The sequence below is a fragment of the Narcine bancroftii genome, chromosome 8 (genome assembly GCF_036971445.1).
Source record: "Narcine bancroftii isolate sNarBan1 chromosome 8, sNarBan1.hap1, whole genome shotgun sequence".
NCBI classification, from domain to species: domain Eukaryota; kingdom Metazoa; phylum Chordata; class Chondrichthyes; order Torpediniformes; family Narcinidae; genus Narcine; species Narcine bancroftii.
This window is the reverse complement of record NC_091476.1, coordinates 147,566,935-147,588,900: the sequence shown is the minus strand read 5'-3', so window position 1 is coordinate 147,588,900 and position 21,966 is coordinate 147,566,935. Positions and strand designations below refer to the sequence as shown.

The window sequence follows — 21,966 nt, the reverse complement described above, 5'->3', positions numbered from 1 at the left end:
AGATATGAACCCGGGTTGCTGGAGCTGTGATAGCATTGTACTATGCTTTCCATGCACCCCCTATAAACCTAGTTGCCCCTGAGAATTTGAGGCAGCTAAGAATCATCCAATGGGTGGTTCTGGTATCAGACAAAGATAAGCAAGGCAGATTTCCTTCCCTGCGCCAGGTCAATATGACATCACAGCCCTTTTCAGTTGTAAATTTTCTGATTCTTTTAGGATAAAAGATGTTCCGTCATTCAAAAAGAAACTGTGCACAATATTTCAATTAATTTGGTAGAAAATTATATCAATATAAAGCACTATTCATATTTATGATTGCAGAAACCCATGAAAATCAAACATTTAAGGATGGTCTATTTTTATAGCTTCTTTCACAACCTCAAGCCATCAAGATTACTTTTTTTAATTGAAAGAAGCAGCAATGGAAAAACTTCAGCATAACCGCCATGCTATGTTTCTTAATGATACTGACCAAAGGATAAATTTAGGATCCTGGAGGTCGCTGCTACGCTCTTTGAAATAGTATCCTGCAATTCTTTACATCTATCTGAAGGAATAGATGAGGATTCAATTTGACATTTCACCCAAAAAAACAGGACCTTTAATAAAGCAGCAGTCTGCATGCAAATATGAGCACACCTCCTTAGATTTTTATGCACAGGTCATCTCCCCAATCATCTATTTGAGAGGTAAGCCTGCAGTCAAATGCCGTTATGACCTCAGGACTTGTCAAAGACTCTTTGAATTGCTTTACTGTTAAAATGGAGGAAATTCAGTGCTACTTTTTGAGTAAGATAAAGTTGAGTTATGAACCCTGGAATTTCTTGATTCACATGGTTGGCGTGGCGGTTAGCGCAAAGGTGTTACAGTGCCAACGATCGGCACCAGGGTGCGAATCCTGCACTGTCTTTAAGGAGTATGTATGTTCTCCCCATGTCTCCATGGGTTTTCCCCTGGGCCTCCAGTTTCCTTCCACCATTCAAAATATATCAGGGATGTAGGTTAATTGGGTGTAATTGGGCGGCACGAACTCGTGGGCTGAAATGGTCTGTTCCTGTGTTGTGTGCCTAACAAAATATATATTTTAGTTGAATTTTTATGGGACACAAATTCAAACAGCAGCTTAAATTTGCAAGAGTCAAGGCAATTTTATAGTTCTTTACAAGCTATTTAATTACCCCATCGATCCCCACATCACATTTACTTTTCCCTTACAATGGCATAGAAGCAGGTCAGGAACTAGATTTTTTTTAGCCAAAAGCTAAAACTTATTTATCAAATGATCATTTGTACAATATTGATCATTCATTATCCTCATCACTACCAGACATCATTGTAATATTTAGATTATGTCAATGTGATACAAATTTTTTTTAACATTGCATCAGCAGTGTCCATTGGTGGGATAGCCCTAAACTATAGCCTTCCCCCATCAACATGTACCCCTGCACCTTAGTATATGCTACTCAGCAGCATCCAGTTGCAGACAGCTCCTTGCACCAGAAGACCATCTTATTTCAGGGCAGACTGTTGTTTGTCTTTTATTGAGTTGAAGATCTTCTGGCCAAAGTCAATGTTTGTCTCGTTCTATATTCCTGGGGTTAGCCAATCAGAGTCCTGCATAACGCACTGCTTAGGATAAATATCAGCACACATACTTTCCTGAAAAAAAAACATATTCGAGAAAGAGATTGACCAAGGCAGCATGCAGTGATGCTGAACCTCCCACTGAAGATCTGACATGACACCCCCTCACCACTGGCCAAGTGAGGGCTGGTGCTTGTTGGACAGCTCTATAATGTGGCATTCTGTCAAATGCCTTCAAACAGTCTGCTTGCAACCATCTGACAGGATCCGCTCTTTTCTCGCAGGGATTTAAGGGTATTTTGTGCAGATCCTGTAGTCACAGGCATTAAGCAGGATACAAAAGTGCTGGAGAAACTCAGCAGGTCATGCTGCATCCATAGGGAGCAGAAGACAGTAGATGTATTGGGTATGAAGAACTTCTCCAGCACTTCTGTGCACTGCCCTAGGCACAAGCATCTGCAGATTTTTTTCTTAACTGTCAAAGATGTCTGACTGCACAAACTTTTTTTGAGAGTCAAATGATATGTCATTTGTCCAACTAAATGAAATATTCCTTGGCAATCAATGAACTGAAGGAACTCTCTTTTGATCCTCTTTCTCTTATTATTATGGACATTGGGCTCATGGTGTCTCTTTGTTTGCCTTACAGAAGACCAAAGTTGAAGTATATCATGTATATTACATTTTTAATGTATTATTATGTGATAATAAAAGGATCCTTTGAATCTTTGAATGTTACCAGAACCATCTTTTATGACACTGGGAACAAACCAGATATAACACAGAACCACCCAGAATTACATTATAAATGTCTCCCTGGTACAAACAAGGGGGCTTACAGCTACCAAACTTTAAGAATTATTATAGAGCAGCACAATTAAGATACCTATCAGATTTTTATCAAACAAGGGAAAAACCAGATTGGACCAGATTAGAGCTAGATAAAATAGGGGAGAAGGTACCTGAACATATACTATATAAGTGGGATGAAAAGCTGGTGCAACATGGGAATTCACCAGTACTGCACCATCTGCTCAACATTTGGAAGAAGATTCATGTAGAAAGGAAAAAAACAAATGATCAAATACCAAAATTAATATTGACACAAAATCAACTAATCCCTTTCACAATAGATAACCTTTCCTTTAGAGAATGGGAGAGAAAAGGGATCAAAAGAATAGAAAATTGTTTTTCGGGAAATAAATTATTTTCTTTTGAACAAATGAAGTACAAATATGGTATAACTCACGGTACAACGTTTGCATACCACCAACTGAAAACCTACTTGAAGGACAAATTGGGAAGCAGGCTGAGGTTACCAGAAGGAAGCAATTTTGAATATGTGATTACAGACACAATGATAATTAAAAGACTTATAACAAACATGTACATCAAACTGCAAGAGAAAGAGAATGATGAAATAAGCTGTAAACCCAAACAAAAGTGGGAACAAGATCTAAACATAAAGATAAAGAATGAAACATGGGAAAAGCTATGCTCTGGAATTATGAGAAATACAATAAACACGAGGTTACACATGATACAATATAATTGGTTACACAGGCTATACACCACACCCCAAAAGTTAAATAAATGGGACCCAACAGTATCAGATAGATGTTTTCGCTGTAAGAAGGAAACGGGAACAACAGTACATGCAACTTGGGCATGTGAGAAAGTGGAAAAGTTTTGGGAAGATCTAAATCAGGTATTAAATAAAATCACAAAAAGCAACATACCAAAAAACCCAGAGATCTTTCTTCTAGGTAATATAAGAAGTAAAGAACTTGGCCTCGATTTGGATGGAGCACAAAAAAGATTTATTATGATAGCCTTAGCTGCAGCAAAAAAATGTATTATGTCAACCTGGAAATCAGAAGAGAGCCTGAGAATACAGCAATGGTACATGGAAATGAATAAATGTATTCCATTGGAAAAAATAACATATAATTTAAGAAATAACATCACAGTATTCGAACAAATTTGGGAACCGTACATGGAACACAACAGAGAAGTCCTACCGCGGACCTCCACCACCTAAAATGACAGAAGGAGAAGAAGATGAAATGAACTGACCCAGTGTGTAAAAGTAGATGACACAATTTTCTTGTTTATTTTCATTGTGTGATGACATTGTTTAATGGGTTTAATGTATCGTATATGTTGAACGTTTAGTGGGTGGGGAGGGGGTGGGGAGGAGGGAGGGAAGGGAGGGGGAAAAGGGGGGAAAATGACACTGTGTATGTTCAAGAGGGAAATGTTTGTGTGTATTTTGGTCAATATGGTTCATAGTGTGAAAAATTTAAAAATTTAAACAAAATAAATGTCTCCCTCAAGACTGATGCTTCTAAAACCCCCATGTTTGAGGCAGAGGAGATAATATTCTATTTATATATTTAACCATTTATTCACCAAGTGGGTTCTCCTGCAGTTTAATTGTATTGAATTCATTTTTTTTGGCATCAGATTAATTTTTTTTTAAAAGCTGTTATCTCCTCTTAGTGACATAATTCAATATGGATATATAATCTTAAAAATATTATGGAATTTTATGGTTATAAAAGCAAGTAATTCAATTACTAAAACAACACAAGGGATAGTTTAATACACAAATGTACTGGAGAAACTCAGCAGGTCATGCACCATCCACAGGAAGTAAAAGGTAATCAATGTTTTGGGTAACTAACGTTTTACCACTTCAACATCACTTTTACCAAAACCGATCATCTTATCTTCCAAGGGTTTTTTAACATTCTCTTTTTTTAATATTTCATTTAAAATTTTCAACTCTGTAATTATATAATTTATATAAACAATACTCAAACAAACTAAAGATACGTGATTACATGATATTTAAGCACTTCCCCCCCATCCACTATATAGAATATATGGTATGGTAAATATGGAATATAATTAACTAAAAAATAAACCAAAATAGTAAAATAGTGTATGGCTCTGGATTGCACAGAGGGTCGGCTCGCATGCTGGGCTCTTATGTGTGTGTGTGACTTGTAGTGAAGAAGATTAATACAGGATTTAGGAGACATATACAGGCTCCAAATCTGCACAAAAAGTGAATATTTCTTAAATTATATGTAATTTTTTCAAAAGAAATGCCATCTTTCCATTCCATTCACATCTGATTTCCAGGTCACTGTGATTTTTACATTCTTAAACCAAATTAAAGTCCTGATTGGAAATTTCAAAGAGTATGCTTTGTATATAATAGATCTGAACTTACAACTATCTGACTCAGATGATGAATGTATTCTTCTAGAGAACTTCATGGAATGTAAGGCAGTTTTTGATATGTTTTACAATCACAAAAGATCTTACATTACTTATTCATAAGAGTTTGAAATAATTATGAAGAAGAAAGTCCAATTATCTCTTTTAAGAAGTATCCACTGCAGTATCCATTTTGTGTTTCAAAATTTTGCCTCCATTAATCCACATGCACGAAAGGCCTATGATCCATTACTTTAGAATAGTTTGAAACCTTTTTTTCCCTTATCCCACTCTAAACTTTCCTCCTCCATCCTTTCATTATCTTGTCCACTTCTACAAATTCTATATTACTTCTCTTGATAACTAAGCCTTTTGATATCAGGATTACTTTCATTTTCTCTGAACTTGAAAATAACTACTTAATATCTAAGTCAGTAAATTTGGACAGAAAATCTTTAGGGGACATAGGGGAATAAAATAATGTTAAAATAGTCAAAGAAATTCTTGGTGTTTCATAATTGGTCACTTCTGTTAATAAATTGAAAGTTTAGCCAGATCAGTCTAAATTGGGGTGGCGCAGTTAGTGTAGTGGTTAACGCAACACTATTGCAGCGCCAGCAATCAGAGTTCAGATCCAGCGCAGTCTGTAAGGAGTTTGTACGTTCTCCTTGTGTCTGCATGGGTTTCCTCTGGGTGCTCTGACTTCCTCGCACTGTTCAAACTGCACCGGGGTTGTAGGTCAATTGAGTGTAACTGGGTTCAAAGGACCTGTTACCGTGCTGTATTTCCAAATTTAAGTTACCATACAGCTTTATGAAAACATTGTCTATTTTTGGTTGATTAATTTGGCAGCCTATTGACATTTATTCAATATTTAAGGCGAGAACTTTAACAAAAATAAAAAGAATCCTCTCCAGCATTTCCTCCAAATAAAATAACAGTAAGTTGTTACCAGCAAACCAGAAATAAGTAACCATTTGACCTTCAATTATGAAACGCTAGCTCACTTTATTACAGAACCCATTATAACATTCCATTTTATCTTGACTAGATAAAAGCGTTTATTTTAGTGTTCTCATCCTTTAAGATTCTATTTATATATTACTTGCACAGATTTTGTAATTTTATTTTTAGTAACTTTCTTAATTCTGCCACAACCTCCCTTCCTTGCTACCTTATTGCCCCCATCCATTACCACCATCTGGGGCAGCATTCTCAATGGAGGCAAAAGCACATTTAAGTTTTCCCCTCATCCAACACAAATATTTGCTATGTTTTTTACGTAGTTAGTAGGAGAGAAGTATGGAAGAATTGAAAACTTGATAGCTTCATAAACTTTGAGCAGAGTGCTTGGTGGGGCAGAGGAGGGCCATAGACGAAAATAGGTTACGAATGGCAGCTTTAGATGTGGACGAGGGAATTCTGGTGCCAATACCAGAATTAATACTAATCACAACTCATTTGTAGCCTCTGATCCCTGAGTAAAAATGCAGTGGGTTTTAAGTCTCACTCCAGAGGTTTCAGCAAAATCTTAACCTCACACTCCAATGGGCAGATGAATGAATGTGGCACCGTATACAGAGGAATGAATGTGGCATCGTATACAGAGGAATAAATGTGGCATCGTATACAGATGAATGAATGTGGCACCGTCTACAGAGGAATGAATGTGGCACCGTCTACAGATGAATGAATGTGGCACCGTACACAGATAAATGAAAGTGGCACCGTACACAGATGAATGAAAGTGGCACCGTACACAGATGAATGTATGTGGCACCGTACACAGATGAATGAATGTGGCACCGTACACAGATGAATAAATGTGGCACCGTGTACAGATGAATGAGTGTGGCACCGTGTACAGATGAATGAATGTGGCACTGTATACAAATGCATTGCAGGTATCCTCCAATTTTATGAAAGTTCACTTTGCACCACTTCACTTTTATGAAAGACATACATTAGTACATGTTTTCGCTAACCGAAAGAAATCCAAAGAGAATTTTTGCTTTTACGTAAAAAGGCGAAAAGCAAATAAAGCGTTCAGCGTTTGTTTGGCAGTGAGTCATTATAGAGGCAGCACACTCCCCAAGCAGCGAGAGTGGAGCCACCGAACTCCTTCCCCAGGAACTGCACTTAGCAGCTTAGCATCAAGCTACTATAGCTTTGAACTGTGACTGTGAGCATCTGTGCTTATCTCAATTTATTTTGTCCATCCATTAGCAAGATGTCTCCTAAGCTATCAGAAAAGCCTAAGAGAGCTCGTAAGGGTGTTACGCTAAGAATAAAACTGGACTGGGAACACTCAAATAATGTTCCCATATAAATTAATAGTAATTTCTTCTTCACTTTCCGCCATTTTGGCTTACAAAAGGTTTTTTTTAAAATTTTTTATTTTTCACACTGTGAACCATATTGACCAAATTACACAAACATTTCCCTCTTGAATATACACAGTGTCAATTTCACCCCTTTTCCCCGCTCCCTTCCCTCCTTCCTTCCCACCCCCTCCCCACCCACTAAACGTTCAACATATACGATACATTAAACCCATTAAACAATGTCATCACACAATAAAAATAAACAAGAAATTTGTGTCTTCTACTTTTACATACTGGGTCAGTTCATTTCGTCTTCTCTTTCTGTCATTTTAGGGGGTGGAGGTCCGCGGTAGGACTTCTCTGTTGTGTTCCATGTACGTTTCCCAAATTTGTTCGAATAGTGTGATGTTATTTCTTAAATTATATGTTCTTTTTTCCAATGGAATACATTTATTCATTTCTATGTACCATTGCTATATTCTCAGGCTATCTTCTGATTTCCAGGTTGACATAATACATTTTTTTGCTGCAGTTAAGGCTATCATAATAAATCTTTTTTGTGCTCCATCCAAATCGAAGCCAAGTTCTTTACTTCTTATATTACTTAGAAGAAAGATTTCTGGATTTTTTGGTATGTTGCTTTTTGTGATTTTATTTAATACCTGATTTAGATCTTCCCAAAACTTTTCCACTTTCTCACATGCCCAAATTGCATGTACTGTAGGTCCTGTTTCCTTCTTACAGCGAAAATATCTATCTGATACTATTGGGTCCCTTTTATTTAACTTTTGGGCCATGGTGTATAGCCTGGGTAACGAATTATACTGTATCATGCGTAACCTCGTGTTTATTGTATTTCTTATAGTTCCGGAGCATAGCTTTTCCCATGTTTCATTCTTTATCTTTATGTTTAGATCTTGTTCCCACTTTTGTTTGGGTTTACAGCTTATTTCATCGTTCTCTTTTGCTTGCAGTTTGATGTACATGTTTGTTATAAATCTTTTCATTATCATTGTGTCTGTAATCACATATTCAAAGCTGCTTCCTTCTGGTAACCTCAGCCTGCTTCCCAATTTGTCCTTCAAGTAGGTTTTCAGTGCTTACAAAAGGTTTCATAGGAATGCTCTACTTTTGGATAGTGGGGGAAACCTGTAATTAAATATTGTTGGCCTTTTCAGGTTGGCAATAAAAGATCCCCTGACCCAACACAAAGATGAGTCGGGAAGCTGTTCTCTGATGAGTCCTGTCCAAAATGTGTCCCTTAATCAACATTGCTAACAGATTGTCAAGGAATGTTCAGATTGCTGTTGTGGGATTTTATTGATTGCAAATTAACTGACGTCTATATATCTTAACAATACAAAATTTTGGTAAGTATATTTATGGAAAAAAAATCCCCAAAAAACATCCCAAGTGATGCTTTGAAATGATATCTTATAGAAAAGAGCAGAATTCAAATGTCGCCAACCCATCACCCAAAAAAGACTGAAGAAACACACCAAAATCTGGAGGAACACAGCAGGTTAGGCAGGACCCACGGAAGGAAAAAAGATAGTCAACCTCTCGGGCCCAAACATCGACTGTCTCTTGTCTTTCCTGGATGCTGCCTGACCTGCTGAGTTCCTCCAACATTTTGTGTGTTTCACCAGTTTACTGCACCTAATGTCTCTTATTGACATCGCATAAAATTACATGTGGGGTGAATATATTTTACAGATTCCAAAATGCCAACTGCTGGAATCACTTGTGCGGTTGATTGCACGTGGAAAGATGTAGACGCCAGATTGTGAAGGATGTTTTCTACTTCAGGACATTGGATCATTTAAATGAAAATCCTGATCTGTCATGCTTCTTATGTTGTTTTAGAGAAGGTTTTTAACTAAATCACTTCTCCTACACTTCTACTTTCTTTGAGGTTGATTCTATGATTTTAATGTGATTTTCCCCACACTACCTTTAAATTTACAGGGCCTCATTCCCACACTCCTCATGGGACCTGTTTCCACCCTCTCTGAAGGTGTTCTTTTTAAACTTACCAGGACCTTATTTCCTGCACTCCCTTTAAACACAACAGAGCTTTCTTTCCAGTGTTCTGTTTAGACTAACCTGATTCGCTGAATAAAAAAGTGTATTATTCTGTAACATCCAAAAATATATTACATTTGGGGTAATCAAAGAAACATCCCTTAGTCTTGAAGATTTTTTTTGTATAATTTGGTTCAATACCTTAAAATAGTTTAACTTTAAATGTTCAAAAGGTGTTTTAAAAATAAATAATCAATTGTCTAGAATATCATAAGGTCATGTCCCCATCCCATCTCCACTTCATCAGTACTTAATTGACCTGTATTAACTAAATAATTGTAAAAGAAAATATATTTTTTTAATTTCAGATCTGCATCATTCTGAAGATGATGAAGACAAATTTCGATTGATATTTTTATGCTTGAAAGTCAAACTTCCTGTGAAAAAGAAGCACTTGCCGAAGTTTGGAGATGCTGCAACTCAGGATTCAGACCAGAACAAATCTGAGGAATATTGGTTTGCAATGTCCCAAGAGAAGTAAGTACATCAAATGGAAATTGGAGCCTTCCCCCTGAAACCTGCATTCCACACACAATTAAGTGATAAGTAAAGGCCATCTATGTCAATTGTGTTCACTTATAAGTATGTGATAAATCCAGCAAGTATAGCTCAAAACCTACATTATCTTCATTTCATCGATTTAGGCAAAAACAGTAGGAGTGGGAGGGTAATCCTTTCAAGTGCAGTGCCTGTCTCCATCAGATGGACCATTGAGCCCTCATCAAGTGCAATGCCTCTCCCCTGCAGAGGAACCACTGGCCCCAGAGCACATCAAGTGTAGTGCCTCTCCCCATCAGAGAAATCACTGGCCCCAGAGCACATCAGGTGCAGAGTCTCTCCTTGCCAGAGGCACCACTGGCCCCAGAGCACATAAAATGCGGTACCTCTCCCTGTCAGAGGGACCACTGGCCGCAGAGCACATCAAGTACAATACCTCTCCCTGCTAGAGGCACCACTGGTCCCAGACCACATCAAGGACAAGTGTGATCGGAGGAGTCACGTGATGGAGTAGTGGCCAGTTGGGGAACTCCAGCCCTCTCCGGAAAAGTTTTTAAAAAACACAGAAAACACAAAGGCACAAACACAAAAATTAAAATAAAGTGAAAGTAAAGGTGGGAAGAAAATGACAGCGAAGAAAGAAAAGTCAAAAGCAACGGGAAGAAGAGAAGAAGAAAAGACATCGGAAGAAGAAGGTGAAGGCCTTACCTGTCCGAGGAGGCCCGCTGTAGAGAGAGAAGCCCGCTCCCTCAGGTCAGTCGAAGTCCTGAGCTCAGGACTACAAAAATGGCTCGCGGAGCCAAGCAAAAGTGCGCAACCGCGCAAGACAAAAAAAACACTGACGGGAGGGGGGACTGGCTGAGGAGTCGATCTCCACAGCTGAGAATGACAGCCACAGCACAGCAGCAAGAAGAGAACATAGAAAACAACGAGAATAAGAAAGAAGAGAGTAAAAAGAAATCAAGGAAACAACAGATGACCAACCCAGAGGAAGAAGAAGAAGAAGAAGAACACAGAGAAATGGAAGAAGAATGGAAAGGGAAGACAATGGATATTTTTTTTAAAGAATATATGGAATCAGTAAAAGAATGGCAATCACAAGAATTTAGTGAAATAAAAAGAAGAATTAAAAGTACAGAAGAAAAAATGAATAGATTAGAGATGGTCATGTCAGATATAGGAAAAAGAGTGGACAAGGTGGAAGAACGAGAAACAGCCGTAGAAATGGAAGTAGAGGACTTAAAAGAGAAATTAGAAGAATCTAATAAAAAAGTTAAAGAGACACAAAAGCTGTTAGCTCAGAAGATAGATATAATGGAAAATTATAATAGAAGAAATAATATAAAGATAGTGGGCCTTAAGGAAGATGAAGAAGGCAAGAATATGTGATAATTTATAAAAGATTGGATCCCCAGGGTCCTAGGAAGACCAGAATTACAGGAAGAAATGGAAATAGAAAGGGCACATAGAGCATTAGCCCCTAACCCACAGCCACAACAAAAACCAAGATCCATTTTAGTAAAATTCCTAAGATATACAACGAGAGAAAATATATTGGAAAAAGCAATGAAGAAAATAAGAGAAGACAAAAAGCCACTGGAATTCAAAGGTCAAAAAAATTTTTTCTATCCAGACATAAGTTTTGAACTCCTAAAGAAGAGAAAGGAGTTTAATACAGCAAAAGCGATCCTATGGAAAAAAGGATATAAATTTATGCTAAAGTACCCAGCGGTACTTAAAATAGTTATTCCAGGGCAGCAAAACAGACTATTCTCGGATGCGGAGGAAGCACGAAAATTTGCAGAACAACTACAAGACAGACAGAGAGATGAAGACATGTAACGAGAGTAAAAATGACCACGAACTATATGTATGTGTGTATATGGGTATATATATATGACCATCACCTTCCCAAGATCTTATACTATCTTTGGCTTGGCTTCGCGGACGAAGATTTATGGAGGGGGTAAAAAGTCCACGTCAGCTGCAGGCTCGTTTGTGGCTGACCAGTCCGATGCGGGACAGGCAGACACGATTGCAGCGGTTGCAAGGGAAAATTGGTTGGTTGGGGTTGGGTGTTGGGTTTTTCCTCCTTTGCCTTTTGTCAGTGAGGTGGGCTCTGCGGTCTTCTTCAAAGGAGGCTGCTGCCCGCCAAACTGTGAGGCGCCAAGATGCACGGTTTGAGGCATTATCAGCCCACTGGCGGTGGTCAATGTGGCAGGCACCAAGAGATTTCTTTAGGCAGTCCTTGTACCTTTTCTTTGGTGCACCTCTGTCACGGTGGCCAGTGGAGAGCTCGCCATATAATACGATCTTGGGAAGGCGATGGTCCTCCATTCTGGAGACGTGACCCATCCAGCGCAGCTGGATCTTCAGCAGCGTGGACTCGATGCTGTCGACCTCTGCCATCTCGAGTACCTCGACGTTAGGGGTGTGAGCGCTCCAATGGATGTTGAGGATGGAGCGGAGACAACGCTGGTGGAAGCGTTCTAGGAGCCGTAGGTGGTGCCGGTAGAGGACCCATGATTCGGAGCCGAACAGGAGTGTGGGTATGACAACGGCTCTGTATACGCTTATCTTTGTGAGGTTTTTCAGTTGGTTGTTTTTCCAGACTCTTTTGTGTAGTCTTCCAAAGGCGCTATTTGCCTTGGCGAGTCTGTTGTCTATCTCATTGTCGATCCTTGCATCTGATGAAATGGTGCAGCCGAGATAGGTAAACTGGTTGACCGTTTTGAGTTTTGTGTGCCCGATGGAGATGTGGGGGGGCTGGTAGTCATGGTGGGGAGCTGGCTGATGGAGGACCTCAGTTTTCTTCAGGCTGACTTCCAGGCCAAACATTTTGGCAGTTTCCGCAAAGCAGGACGTCAAGCGCTGAAGAGCTGGCTCTGAATGGGCAACTAAAGCGGCATCATCTGCAAAGAGTAGTTCACGGACAAGTTTCTCTTGTGTCTTGGTGTGAGCTTGCAGGCGCCTCAGATTGAAGAGACTGCCATCCGTGCGGTACCGGATGTAAACAGCTTCTTCATTGTTGGGGTCTTTCATGGCTTGGTTCAGCATCATGCTGAAGAAGATTGAAAAGAGGGTTGGTGCGAGAACACAGCCTTGCTTCACCCCCTCCATAAATCTTCGTCCGCGAAGCCAAGCCAAAGAAAAGATATATATATATATATATATATATATATATGAGTGTATGTATATATGTGTGTACATGAATGTATGCATATTTAAAGGAAAATATATAGAGTATAGATAAGAATTAATAAGGGAAAGAAAGGGAAGAGAGGAAGTAAGGAGGGAATTAAGAGAGTGACCTTTGTTGTATATGAAAATTGGAATCTTTTCTGGGGGGGCTGGTTGGGGAGGAGTTATGGTCACTGCAAAATCAGTTGACGCTTGCGAGTGAATTCGCAAATCCAAATGGAGAGGGGAGATGTGGTTGCCCGACAAGGGATAAAGGGCAACTCAGGAAGGGGAGGGGATAGTGGGGTTAAAGAAATTTTAGATAGGAGAATAAGGGAAATGTGTGATGTTTTAGAAATGTTGTCTTATAAAGTGTTCAAAACAAGAAAGCTGAAATGGATAAGAAGGAAAGGTGATGATGAGGAAACGGAAAGGAAAGATAAACAAAGTATGAAATGGCTATGTTGAACTATATGACTTTAAATATTAACGGAATATATAACCAAATCAAAAGGAAGAAACTGCTAAATTTACTGAAAAAAAATTGATATAGCATTCGTGCAAGAAACACATTTAACTGAAATGGAGCACAAGAAATTAAAGAGAGATTGGATAGGACATGTAACAGCAGCATCATATAATTCAAAAGCTAGAGGAGTAGCTATATTAATCAGTAAAAATGTACCAATTAAAATAGAAGAGGAAATAATAGATCCAGCAGGGAGATATGTAATAATAAAATGTCAGATATATTCAGAGTTTTGGAATTTACTCAATGTATATTCACCTAACGAAGAAGATCAAAAATTTATGCAAGATATTTTTTTGAAAATAGCAGACACGCAAGGGAACATACTAATTGGAGGGGATTTCAACCTTAATTTGGATTCAAACATGAATAAAACTGGGAAAAAAATTAACAGAAAGAACAAAGTAACCAAATTTATAATTAAATCAATGCAAGAAATGCAACTTTTGGATATATGGAGGAAACAACACCCAAAGGAAAAGGAATATTCATATTATTCGGGTAGACATAAAACATACTCAAGAATAGACCTATTCCTGTTATCAGCTCGCATGCAAGACAGAGTTAGAAAAACAGAATATAAAGCTAGAATATTATCGGACCACTCACCCCTGATATTGACAATAGAGTTAGAGGACATCCCTCCAAGAATGTATAGATGGAGATTAAACTCCATGCTACTTAAAAGGCAGGATTTTAGAGAATTCATTGAAAGACAAATTAAAATGTACTTTGAAATAAATACGGAATCAGTGAAAGATAAGTTTATACTATGGGACGCAATGAAAGCGTTCATCAGAGGGCAAATAATAAGTTATGTAACCAAGATGAAGAAGGACTACAATCAGGAAACAGAGCAGTTGGAAAGGGAAATAGCAAATATAGAAAAAGAATTAGCAATGAAGGAAGACACAACTAAAAGAAGAGAATTGGCAGATAAAAAAATAAAATATGAAACACTACAAACATATAAGGTGGAGAAGAACATATCGAAGACAAAACAGAAATATTATGAACTAGAAGAAAAAATGCACAAAATTCTAGCATGGCAGCTTAAGACAGAACAAACTAAGAGAATGGTATTGGCATCAAGGAAAATACAAACAAATCACATATAATCCAACGGAGATTAATGAAAACTTCAGAGAATTCTACGAACAATTATACCAAACTGAAAACGAAGAGAAAGAAGACAAAATAGATGAATTTTTAACTAAAATTGAACTACCGAAATTACAAATAGAGGAACAAAATAAACTAACAGAACCATTTGAAATAGTAGAAATACAAGAGATAATAAAAAAACTACCGAATATTAAAACACCAGGAGAGGATGGATTCCCAATGGAATTCTATAAAACATTTAAAGATTTATTCATTCCTCCCCTCCTGGAAGTAATCAACCAGATTGATAAAACATAAAGCTTACCAGATTCATGCAAAACAGCAATAATTACAGTAATACAAAAGACAGGGAAAGATCCACTCGCACCAGCGTCATTTAGACCAATATCTTTACTTTACACAGATTATAAGATAATAGCTAAACTATTAGCAAACAGATTAGCCGACTATGCACCAAAAATAGTAAATCTAGACCAAACTGGATTTATTAAAAAAAGACGAACAACAGACAATATTTGTAAATTTATTAACTTAATTCATGCAGTAGAAGGAAATAAAGCTCCAACAGTAGCGGTGGCTTTAGACGCAGAGAAGGCCTTTGACAGAGTAGAATGGAATTATTTATTCAAAGTACTACAAAAATTCAGTTTACCAGAGAAATATATTAATTGGATTAAAGCATTATATAAGGGGCCATTGGCTAAAGTGACAGTAAATGGATATATATCAAAACAATTTAAATTAAGCAGATCAACAAGGCAGGGATGCCCACTATTGCCCTTATTGTTCGCGTTAGCCATAGAACCACTAGCAGAACTGATAAGAACAGAAAATAAAATAAAAGGGATAAAAATAAAAGACAAGGAATATAAAATCAGTTTATTTGCAGATGATGTTATAGAATACTTAACAGAACCAGAAATATCAATAAAAGAATTACATAAGAAATTGAAGGAATATGGAGAAGTGTCGGGATACAAGATTAACGTAAATAAAAGTGAAGCAATGCCAATGAATAATGCGGATTTCTCAAAATTTAAGAAAGAATCACCATTCAGATGGCAAATGCAAGCAATACGATACCTAGGTATACAAATAAATAAAAACCTTGGCCATCTATATAAACTCAATTATTATCCACTAATAAAAAAATTACAGGACGACTTAGAGCATTGGAAAGACTTACCACTAACACTAATAGGAAGGATAAACTGTATTAAAATGAACATTTTCACAAGGATACAATACCTATTTCAGGCATTGCCAATACACTTGACGGAGAAATTCTTCAAGGAGTTAAAGAAAATAATAAGGAAATTTTTATGGAAAGGGGGGAAACCGAGGATAGCACTAGATAAATTAACAGAATGGTATAAACAAGGAGGCTTACAACTGCCAAACTTTAAAAATTATTATAGAGCCGCACAATTAAGATACCTATCAGATTTTTATCAAACAAGGGAAAAGCCAGATTGGACTAGATTAGAACTAGATAAAATAGGGGAGAAGATACCCGAACATATATAAATGGCATGTAAAATTGGTACAACGTAGGAATTCTTCAGTATTACATCATCTGCTCAATATTTGGAAGAAGATTCATGTAGAAAGGAATAAAACAAATTACCATCTACCAAAACTAATACTGACGCAAAATCAGATAATCCCTTTTTACAATAGATAACCTTTCCTTTAGTGAATGGGAGAAAAAAGGGATCAAAAGAATAGAAAATTGATTTTCAGGAAATAAATTATTATCCTTTGAACAAATGAAGGATAAATATAATATAACTCACGATACAGTGTTGACATACTACCAACTGAAATCCTCCTTGAAGGACAAATTGGGAAGCAGTCTGAGGTTACCAGAGAGAAGTAATTTTGAATATGTGATTACAGTCACAATGATAATCAAAAAATTTATAACAAACATGTATATTAAGCTACAAGAAAAGGAGAACGAGGAAACAAATAGTAAAACTAAACAAAAATGGGAACAAGATCTAAACATAAAGATAAAGAATGAAACATGGGAGAAGTTATGCTCAGGAACTATGAGAAATACAATAAATATGAGGTTACATATGATACAATATAACTGGATACACAGGCTATATATTACACCTCAAAAGTTAAATAAATGGGACCCAACAGTATCTGACAGATGTTTTCGCTGTAAAAAGGAAATGGGAACAACAATTTCATGCAATCTGGACATGTGAGAAAGTGAAAAAATTTTGAGAAGATCTAAACCAGATATTAAATAAAATCACAAAAAGTAATATACCAAAAAACCCAAAGATCTTCCTCCTAAGTAACATAAAAAACAAAGAACTTGGCCTTGATTTGGATGGTGCACAAAAAAGATTTGTTAGGATAGCCCTAGCTGTAGCAAAAAAATATATTATGTCAGCCTGGAAATTAGAAGATAACTTGAGAATACAACAATGGTATATAGAAATGAATAAATGTATTCCATTAGAAAACATAACATATAATTTAAGAAATAATATTACAATATTTGAACAAATATGGGAGCCATACATGAAACACAATAGAGAAAACCTACCGGGGACATCTACCACCTAAAATGACAGAAGGAGAAGGGAATGAAAAGAATTGACTCAGTGGAAATTTTTGTTTGTTTTTATTGAGTGACAACATTGTTTGACGGGTTTAATGTATCTTAGATTCTGAACTTTAAATGAATGGGAGGGGAGGTAGGGAGGGTGGGATGGGAAGAGGGATTGGGGGGGAGAAAACAACACTGTATATATTTGAATATATTTGTATATATTCGTATTATATGGCGAGCTCTCCACTGGCCACCGTGACAGAGGTGCACCAAAGAAAAGGTACAAGGACTGCCTAAAGAAATCTCTTGGTGCCTGCCACATTGACCACCGCCAGTGGGCTGATAACGCCTCAAACCGTGCATCTTGGCGCCTCACAGTTTGGCGGGCAGCAGCCTCCTTTGAAGAAGACCGCAGAGCCCACCTCACTGACAAAAGGCAAAGGAGGAAAAACCCAACACCCAACCCCAACCAACCAATTTTCCCTTGCAACCGCTGCAATCGTGTCTGCCTGTCCCGCATCGGACTGGTCAGCCACAAACGAGCCTGCAGCTGACGTGGACTTTTTACCCCCTCCATAAATCTTCGTCCGCGAAGCCAAGCCAAAGAAAGATATATTTGAAAAGGAAAATGTATGTATCTTGATCAATGTGGTTTATAGTGTGAAAAATAAAAAATTTAAAAAAAGGACAAGTGTGATCAGCAAACTGCTTGCTATCTATATTTTCTTGTGATCCCTTTTGATGTGATCAACTGTAGACACTTTATTATTATTTGCACCTTTACAAAGGTGAGAATGTAACTTGCAGCAGGAAGTTACAAGCTCAGCTCTTGCTGCTTCTTTTTAAAAAATAAATTGCTGGAAGAATTTAGCAGGTCAAGCAGCATCCATGGAGGAAAGGGGATGGTCCATGATTTGGGTCAAAACCCTGTTCTCCAGTTATTGGGATAGGCAAACATGGTTTAATTTTCTACTAGGAATGGCCATGGCAACCAAAAAAAAATACTAAAAGTGGGATCAAAAGAAAATTAGGTGAAGCTTAAAAATGAGCAATTGTACACAAGTAAATCATTACCGCATTGTGCTACCCTGTTTCCAATAACAGACTCTGAATCAGCACCAGATTCAAGGTCCCCATCACAGTTGGGAAGCAATCTGAATATTGTCAGCAGGAAGTAAAAACACAACGCTGGAGAAACTCAGCAGGTCAAACAGTGTGCTTCTTCGAGCAAAGATAAAGATACATGACCAATATTTCAGGGCTCTCAGACCTCGATGAAGGGCTTGTAATGGCACAGCTTACCCACAAATAAAGAATATGCTAGTTTATTTCAACACACCATGGTCAACTTTCTTTTATTGTTCACTCCACTCAACATTGCAATCTTCGACCTCTTAAACACCACCCGGCTAAACTCCTCTGACCTTCTCATTGTCTTACTGCCACATGGATAACCCTGACCCTCTCACTCTCCTCCTCTTGACCAAGGCAAGTATGCAACCATAACAGCACCCACCCTCCCCCCCACATCACCAGCTTCTAGGCCATGGAAGGAGGAGACTGATTGGAACTGTCACGCTACGTAATAGTCTGGAGGGCTGACAGTTCAGCCCAATCTCGTACAATAGTGCAAGACAGGTGATGCATTGGCGGTAGTGGTGGGGGCGGCGGGGCAACTGGTCCTCTGACTCTGGCTCCAACGCAGAACATGGACCGTCAAAATACAACGGTTTCAACCGCGTCAGCTTTTCCATTCCTGTTGATCACATAAGTCTTCGGGTGATGTCGTAGACCTGAAAAGGACCATCGTAAATCGGTTGAAGTGGTTTGCGAATAGCATCATGCGAAAGGAACGCACGAGTACAGCTTTGTAAATCATTCAGCAGATACATTGCAGGTGATGCCTGCCGCTTAGGAGTAGGTTGGAATATGCCGCAGAATACCCACCTTAAGCATGTTGTTATGGGAGATGATCATCCTGATCCACTAAGACATCCTCACTTCATAGGCAATCTGCTCTGGAAGATGCTCCTCAAGTAAACCATACTTTGTCTTCTGACTTGTCACACTAAGGGTAGAGAAACACATTTCAAGGATCATAAACCACGCTGATGCATTATTAATAAAAAGGGGGTGGGGGAATCTTTAGTTTGATCTCCCAGCTGCTCCTGTAGTAAGGGGTTTGTCCTCATCCATTTTAAATTAGAAGGTACTGTGAACTCACCGGGTCACCACTTGTAACAGCTTTGATTTGCCACACCTTACAAGCAAATAAAGAATGCACTTACCCATTTCTTTCAACACACCATGAAATCGACTTTCTTTTATTATTCACTAGACACAACATTGGCATTCTTCAACTCCCCAAACACCATCCAGCTAAATTCCTCTGACTTTCTCATTGGCTCACTGCCACACAGCTAATCCTGACACTCTCACTCTCCCCCTCCCAACTAAGATAAGTATATGACCACAACAAGCCCCCTTCAGCCCCCACCCCCCCCCCCCCCACCACCCCCTCATCCCTACCATTTTGTTCAGGCGCTGGCCCACATTTTGTCCACACCTTGATGAAGGGTTCAAACCCGAAATGTTGGTGGTTATGTATCTTTATCTTTGCTATATAAAGATCACTGTTTGACCTGCTGAGTTTCTTAATCTATGGTGTCTGCAGACTTTCATGTTTTACTATTGTCAGCAGTAACCATTACTTGGCATAAATTTCCATCCATGTCTTTATTATTTAAATTTTGGTCCTTAGAATACAGCTGTTATCATGCGGCTTCTCACATTGATAGGTTAGTCTAGCAACTGCATACAATTATGTAGCAGCTACAGCAATAGAAGAATCTTCAAAAAAAGCTACAAAGGCTAAAAAAAAAATCCTTTTGCTTCCTGTTGGCTTGATTTACGCACTGTGGCAATTTTCACTTTGATATTTTTATGCAGTTCACCCACAGGCTGAACTGTCATCCTGTGAATGCAGGTTACTCTGTTGTCTTCTGCATTTGGATCCGCATCTGCATGGCATAATTTAAGGCACATTCACCCAATTAATTGGCTTAGTGGCAATTTAAAGCTGAGCAGCTAGAAGAGAGATGAACATTTCAGGTTTATTTCAGCTTTCATTACCTTTACCCTGGCATGGCACGGTTGGCGGAACATTGTTACAGAGCCAGTGATTGAGAATGTGGTTCAAATCCCGCGCTATCTGTAAAGACTTTGTACATTCTCCCTGTGTCTGCATGGGTTTCCCCGGGGATTCCGGTTTCCCCCACCCTTCGAAATGTACTGGGGTTGGGGGTAATTGAGCGGCACAGACTTGTGGGCCGAAAGGGCCTGTTCCATTCTGTAATGTCTAAATTTATAATTTAAATTGAAATTTAGAAATTTAACTGAAAGAGTGCAGCCAAAGTTAAATGAGGATTGAACAAGTATGGATGATACCCACAGAATTTTAATTGGTAGATTTTTTTTCTCTGACCCTGAAGATGAAAACCAGATGCACAATTATAAAGTGGTCATTGAACTCTTCCATTGTGAATTTTTAAAAAAACTTCTTTACTTGTGGAGAAATTAGATGGACCACATTCTGTGAATGAAGTATCTGATGTTCTGCCTTCAGAGAGCTGACAATATTTAATTAATTCTTACCAGAGGTTAACAGACAGAATAAACATAAAACTTTGCCCAGATTATTAATTGATGGAGTAAGCAGACCATATATTCACACCATGAAATTCATATCAACTCTACCTACATCCAAAGCAAGACTTTCCTTTATTTTTATCAAGAGTCTGTCGCACTAACCTCTATCTGGCCGAAGCCAGGAGACAACTCTCAGACACCTCCTCTTACTTACCCCTCCAACAGAACCACACCAAAACTCATCAAATCACTGTATGACGCACCATCTCTGAATTTATCACTTCCGTTCACCTCCCTGGCATGGCTTCAAACATTATTGTTTCCCAACCCACACCACCTATTTCTACCTCCTACCTAAGATCCACAAAACCAATTCTCCCAGCAGACCACATGCTCCTGTCCCTCCATATTGGTCTCTGGTTTCCTCGACTCTGTTTGTCCCCCCCGGTCCAGTCCCTTCTCACTTACATCCAGGACACTTTACACGCCCTCCATCACTTCAACAACTTTCAGTTCCCTGAACTCAATTGCCTCATTTTAACCATGGACATCCAATCCCTATACTGAAGGCCTTAAAGCCCTTTGTTTCTTTCTGGACAATATGCCCAACCAGTCCCCCTCCACCACCACCCTCCTCTGGCTGGCAGAACTTGTCCTCATCCTTAATAATGTTTCCTTTGACTCATCCCACTTTCTCCAAGTCAAAAGCATAGGCATGGGTACCCGCACAGGCCCCAGCTGTGCCTGCACAGGAAGCGGCAGCCTTTAGGGCTGGGGTAGTGGGAGCAGCCGTTCTTTGGAAGGGGTCAGTTGGGTGAGCAAGCTCGCTAGCTCGAGGTCATCATTCTCAAGCTTGGCCTGTTCCAACGATTTGGCCAGTTCCACATGACTAGCCAGGTCCTTCTTACCTGACTTGAGTAGTCACTGCCTCATGTACCTCGAGTAAACCTCCACGACTAGAGTGTCCTGGATCTGTTCTTCTTCATGTAGCTGCTTCATACCTGCCCTTCTTGGCAAGCATCCACAGATCCAGCAGGTAGTCATTGATGGTCTCTCCTGGCCTTTGGCAACGTAGAGCGAGTCGGTGCCTCGCTAGGACTTTGTTTTGCAACTTCAGGTACAGAGCCTTCAAAGCCTCAATGGCAGCACCATATGTAGTGCAGTCCCTGGTGACTGCATACCCT

The 21,966-nt window shown here is 38.7% G+C and overlaps 1 protein-coding gene across 4 annotated transcripts in view; it reads left to right on the top strand.

The window, feature by feature from the left end:
* The window catches only part of LOC138741334 (nuclear receptor coactivator 7), a 90,412-nt gene that overhangs the window by 41,505 nt on the left and 26,941 nt on the right, over positions 1–21,966 (top strand). For all 4 annotated transcript variants that reach the window (XM_069895220.1, XM_069895219.1, XM_069895222.1 and 1 more), the window contains one exon: positions 9,536–9,704. In XM_069895220.1, the coding sequence (XP_069751321.1) occupies positions 9,536–9,704 (169 nt within the window). The remainder of the gene's footprint in view (positions 1–9,535; positions 9,705–21,966) is intronic.